The sequence below is a fragment of the Temnothorax curvispinosus genome, unplaced genomic scaffold, assembly GCF_003070985.1.
Source record: "Temnothorax curvispinosus isolate PA1 unplaced genomic scaffold, ASM307098v1 QBEX01015417.1, whole genome shotgun sequence".
NCBI classification, from domain to species: domain Eukaryota; kingdom Metazoa; phylum Arthropoda; class Insecta; order Hymenoptera; family Formicidae; genus Temnothorax; species Temnothorax curvispinosus.
This window is the reverse complement of record NW_020225197.1, coordinates 1-5450: the sequence shown is the minus strand read 5'-3', so window position 1 is coordinate 5450 and position 5450 is coordinate 1. Positions and strand designations below refer to the sequence as shown.

The 5450-nt window shown below is 46.6% G+C and overlaps 2 protein-coding genes across 2 annotated transcripts; both read left to right on the top strand.

The window, feature by feature from the left end:
• The first annotated feature begins 440 nt into the window (after positions 1 to 440).
• LOC112465678 lies at positions 441 to 953 on the top strand. Its single transcript, XM_025033351.1, has 3 exons — positions 441 to 637; positions 714 to 751; positions 824 to 953. Exons 1-3 carry the CDS (start codon positions 441 to 443, stop codon positions 922 to 924), a joined length of 336 nt encoding a protein of 111 aa, XP_024889119.1. The 3' UTR covers positions 925 to 953.
• Positions 954 to 2299: 1346 nt separating this feature from the next.
• LOC112465677 lies at positions 2300 to 5193 on the top strand. The gene is made up of 3 exons (XM_025033350.1): positions 2300 to 2559; positions 2624 to 3267; positions 3461 to 5193. Exons 1-3 carry the CDS (start codon positions 2300 to 2302, stop codon positions 5191 to 5193), a joined length of 2637 nt encoding a protein of 878 aa, XP_024889118.1.
• The last annotated feature ends 257 nt before the right edge of the window (positions 5194 to 5450 follow it).

The window sequence follows — 5450 nt, the reverse complement described above, 5'->3', positions numbered from 1 at the left end:
AGAGGTATGTTCCGGGACTTTTATTTTTGATATCGGTATATTGAATATACTATATTCCAGGACATTTGGCAGTTTCCAGGACTGTCCTGGAAAAAATTCATGTCCTACGGCAATTTCCGGGACAGTTTTTTGAATCTGATTACATATATATGCGTTATATTCCAGGACTGTACATTTCAAAAAACGTAAACAGTCCCGGAACATACCTCTGGACCTACATATATATATATATATTTATATATATATATATACTTATATGTGAAATTAGATGCTTTATCTTTATATATATATATATTAAAATTTTATGTGATAATGTAGGAAAAACAGGAATTTACGTTCGAAGATAAAATCTATTTTCACACTTTTACTGTAAAAATTATCTCTTTAATAAATATATAAGGAGTCTCAATTTATGAACTACCGTTAAAGTTGTTTTTGCAATGGAGGACTTAAAACTGTTAGTGGAAGCCTGCGACATGTTAGTTAAAGAAGTTGAAAATCTAGCTACTAATGCAACATATATGAAGGAAAGCGCTGCGAAAGTGTACGCTGTGGTCAAACACATGCGTAAAATTACGCCCAAATGTATTAAATTACAATACAACATGGAAGACAAAGAGGACTTATTCCGATATGTGTAAGTACAATCATTTTTTTCTTTTTCACTCGCAAACAGACGGCCGCGATTAGTTTTTTTTTTTTTCGTTTATCAGACACAGATGTATAAATTTCATCGGTGAACTACAAAAAGGTATATTTGATAAAACACTAATTAAAATTCATAAAATAGAAATGGAAGCACAAATAATTTGTGATAAAATAGCAGAAATTAAAATTCCTGGAGCTAATCCAAGGATTCGGACAAATGATTCGGACGCTTCTACAAGTGGTGATAACGAGGATGAGATCATCGACGTCGACTGAATACGGCGCTATGATGTAGTAGTAGTTGTAGACTAGTGGCTGAAATGCAAACTTGCATTTTTGTCCCTAAAAACGACCTTTCAACTCCATCAGGGGAATAAAGTGCATAGTAATCTAACCTATTTGTATGAATTCTTGTTGACACAAAATTCATGCCGCATGACAAATAAATATATATATAATATGGTAAAAAGTTTAAACGATTTTTCCTTTTCATTTACCGTTCACCCCATTCCCTGTCATTAGAATTAAGCTGTCTTCGTTTATCGTTTACTTAATGTAATATTAAAATTTAATATCGCGAAGATCTAAACGATTAAATATCGTTGGCAAAGAAAAGATACGCGATCGTGAGCGAGAACGCGAACGGGGATGAGATAACGGGGGGGCCGGGAGCGAGAGCTTCGAACGGGGGAAATAACGCGAGCGTACCGTTCTCGCGGGCACTGTATAAGCGCGAAGCGCGAGAGAACGCTAATCCTCGCGCAATTAGATTGTCAGTTTGAAGTGTGTGACGATTAAATATAAAAAAAAAATGTCGGAGGAGGATCGCGATCTCATCGAATTCGCCACGGGCCTCGACTCGTCGGACGCGTATCGCGAGTGGGAACGACGGTGCGAAGAGCGTCTCGCGTCTCTGCAAGAGAGATGCCGAGAAAAAACCCGCCCGACGTACACCGGAACGGTGAACTCTCTTATCGTTCGAGTGGCGCGATTGGAAGGAGCGAGAAACGCTCTGCGTCAACGTTTCGCGCAGGTGGGCGCCGGTCACGGCGAACCGAGCAGAGGATTTTTGTGGACGGAGATAGAGACGGCTTTCGAAAGTCGCGTACTGACCGGTGCGGTTATAAACTCGAATCACGTCGATCCTCGATTATTTCTCGAGGACGCGAGGCGCACGGTGCTCGAACAAGTGCGCGTCAATCACGAGAGACACGCGTGCCAGAAGGTCAACACAGTTTTCAATGGCGAGTTCGTCGCGGGGGTTAAAACCGACGTGAAAAGCGTCGTCACGGGAAATCTTCAGCTCTTTCCTACGGCTGATTTGCGAGAATGGTACGACAGATACGTGATCGATGCCACTCTGGCGGGTCTGGATGAGTTTCAGGAACGCGACAGTGGTTGGGCATTGTCGCGTATATTGAACCTGATCGTGAACGTGAACAAGTGCAATCCCATGCACGCCGGATGTTGGTTTGAAATACCGCAATGAATAAAGGTAAAGAAAGCGGTGATCAACGTGCATTCATACGACAACGCGTGTTTCGCGTGGGCGGTAATCTCCGCTTTGTATCCCGCTCTGCGGAACGTGGATCGATGCGGGTCGTATCCCTATTACGCGACGGTGCTGAATTTGGAAGGGATCGAGTTTCCTATGACTCTGAGGCAAATTTCGAGGTTCGAACGACTCAACGACATATCCGTCAACGTTTTCACCACTTGGCGGAAGGGACGGAACGACGAGATCGTTCCTTTACAGCTGACCAACGATAAGGACAGACATGTCAATCTGTTGTATCTGTCAGATTCACGAAACAACTCGAACGGCGGTCATTTCGCGTGTATAAAGAATCTGTCGCGATTGTTGGGGTCTCAATTAAACAGGAGCAAGAACATGAAGTACATATGCGATCGGTAGGTATAAAAAAAGAGTGCGATGTATGTGGAATAAAAAAAATCGTACATATTTTATTTTCAGATGCTTACACTACTTTCACTCGAGAGAGAAATTGTCCGCTAACAGCGTCGACTGCGGAAAGATGAACGACTGCGCCATCGTTCTTCCGAACGACGACGACAAATGGTTGTTTTTTCGCGATCACAGTAGAAAGGAACGACTTCCCTTCGTGGTCTACGCCGATCTGGAATGCGTGTTGGAGAAAGAAAAGATAGACAACGATAACGTCAAAAGATACACATATCAGCATCACAGAGCGTTTAGCGTGGGATACTACCTGTGCAGCCCGTACGACGAGATTGGACCCGGGTACAGATTTCGTCGCGGCGAGGACTGCGTGTCGTGGTTCGTCAACGAGCTCAACGTTATCGCGCATCGCGCGAAGGAGATACTCATAACGAACGTGACCATGGCGGAGCTCACGTTGGACGAGACACGAAATTTTTGGAGCGCGACGAGCTGCCACATATGTGAGAGACCGTTCAAATCGGAGGACGGTCAACGCGTGCGCGATCACTGCCACTTGACCGGACGTTACAGAGGTCCCGCGCATCCGCGTTGCAACCTAAATTATAGAGACTCGTACGTTATTCCTGTGTTCTTTCACAATCTGTCCGGTTACGATGCCCACTTTATTATCAAAGATATCGCCAACAGCTTCGAGGGTAGAATCGATTTATTACCGCTCACCAAAGAGTTGTACATATCGTTCACGAAGTATGTAAGGGAAGGCGTTAACTGGGGAAACTGCGCGAAATTGCGATTCGTGGATTCGTTTAAATTTCTCAGCACCAGTCTCGAGAAATTGGCGTCGTATCTCGAAGGACAAGCTGAAAATCATGCGTTCGGAATTTTCAGAACTAAGCGAAAGCGATTTCGACCTGCTCACACGTAAAGGTGTATTTCCGTACGAGTACGTCGACGGCTTCGATAAGTTGCTGGTGACGGAATTACCGCCGCGCGAGGACTTTTACAGTTCGTTGACCGGCGAGACTGCGAGCGAGAGCGATTACGAGCACGCGCGGAACGTCTGGGGTTGTTTTCGCGTGAGAAATCTCGGCGAGTACAGCGATCTGTATCTCAAAACGGACGTGCTTCTTCTAGCGGATATCTTCAAAAATTTTTGCGACACCTGTATTGACACTTACGGACTGAATCCCGCGCATTACTACACTCTACCAGGATACACGTGGGACGCGATGCTGAAGTACACGGGGGTGCGATTCGAATTGCTCACCGATATTGACATGGTAATGTTCGTGGAGCGCGGTATCCGCGGCGGTCTGAGTCAATGCTCCAACAGGTACGCGCGAGCCAACAACAAATATATGCGATCGCACGACTCTTCGCAACCGTCGACGTATCTCATGTACTTCGACGTGAACAATCTGTACGGTTGGGCGATGTGCGAACCGTTGCCGTACGCGGACTTTCAATGGGTCGACGACGCGGAGAGTCTCGACGTAATGTCCGTGAAGTTGGACTCCGCTATCGGTTACATCTTGGAGGTCGACCTTGCGTACCCGCATGAACTCCACGACGCTCACGCTGACCTTCCGTTCTTCCCGACGCGCGATAAGCCTCCCGGAAAAGGGTGCGATAAACTCCTCGCCACTCTGCGCGATAAATCGCGCTACGTGCTGCATTACCGTAATCTACAGCAATGCGTGCGATACGGATTGTGCGTCACGAAGATTCACCGCGCGCTTCGATTCGCGCAATCTCCGTGGCTTCGGGGATACATAGAGCTTAATACGGGATTCAGAGCTCGCGCCAGCAACGATTTCGAGAAAGAAATGTACAAATTAATGAACAATGCGGTATTCGGCAAGACCATGGAAAACGTACGAGATCACGTAGACGTGCGTCTCGTGACGCGTTGGGATGGGAGATACGGCGCGGAGGCGATAATCGCGAAACCGAATTTTCACAGTCGAACCGTCTTCGCGGAGAATCTGATCGCCGTCGAGTTGCGCAGGCTCGAGGTGAGGTTGTACAAACCCATCTACGTCGGTATGTGCATTCTCGAGATATCCAAGACGCGCGTCTACGATTTTCATTACGATTACATGGTGCCGCTGCATCGCGAAAGGTGTAAGATAATGTACACGGACACCGACAGTCTCATATATTTTCTCGAGTGCGACGACGCGTACGAGGATATGAAACGCGACATCGCGAGATTCGACACAAGCGGCTATCCCAAGGACAACAAGTATCGCATGCCGCGCGTCAACAAGAAGATACCCGGTTTGATGAAAGACGAGAACGACGGCACGGTGATGACAGAATTCGTTGGACTGAGGTCGAAAATGTACGCCTTGAGGGTCGAGGAAAAGAGCGACACGAAGAAAATAAAGGGTATCAAGAAAAACGTGGTCGCGAGAACGATAACGTTCGACGATTACGTGTGTTGTCTGAACGACGCGATAGGGCAGTTTAGGCGTCAGTCGTGTATTCGTTTGACTGCACACGAGGTACACACCGTGTCCGAGTTGAAACTCGCTCTCAGCCCGTACGACGACAAGCGATACGTCGTTCCCGACTCGTACGACACTCTACCGTGGGGGCATTACAAGATACAGCCGTGAAAAGGACCTTTTTTTTTTTGTTATTAAGATTATATTTTTTTTAAACAATAAAGAATATACAACAGTCAACAGCCCTTTTTTCCTCTGAGTAAACTGACGATACAATTGCGCGAGGATTCGCTTTGGCTCGCGCTTATCGCTCGGCGGATGTCAATAGGGCAGCATATAACTCTGGAAATAGCTTTGAGAGATAACCGCGATTGACCTAGAGGGGAATTCGGAATGGCCCGCCCTCTCGCGCCGGGCGAGAGTGGTGG

Bases quoted from the DNA above. Each gene is read 5' to 3' on its own strand.
- LOC112465678 (XM_025033351.1), top strand. From the start codon at position 441: ATGGAGGACTTAAAACTGTTAGTGGAAGCCTGCGACATGTTAGTTAAA. The intron at 638-713 runs GTAAGTACAATC...TTCGTTTATCAG, and splicing joins GAGGACTTATTCCGATATGT to ACACAGATGTATAAATTTCA. The intron at 752-823 runs GTATATTTGATA...GTGATAAAATAG, and splicing joins CATCGGTGAACTACAAAAAG to CAGAAATTAAAATTCCTGGA.
- LOC112465677 (XM_025033350.1), top strand. From the start codon at position 2,300: ATGACTCTGAGGCAAATTTCGAGGTTCGAACGACTCAACGACATATCC. The intron at 2,560-2,623 runs GTAGGTATAAAA...TTTTATTTTCAG, and splicing joins ATGAAGTACATATGCGATCG to ATGCTTACACTACTTTCACT. The intron at 3,268-3,460 runs GTAGAATCGATT...CGGAATTTTCAG, and splicing joins TATCGCCAACAGCTTCGAGG to AACTAAGCGAAAGCGATTTC.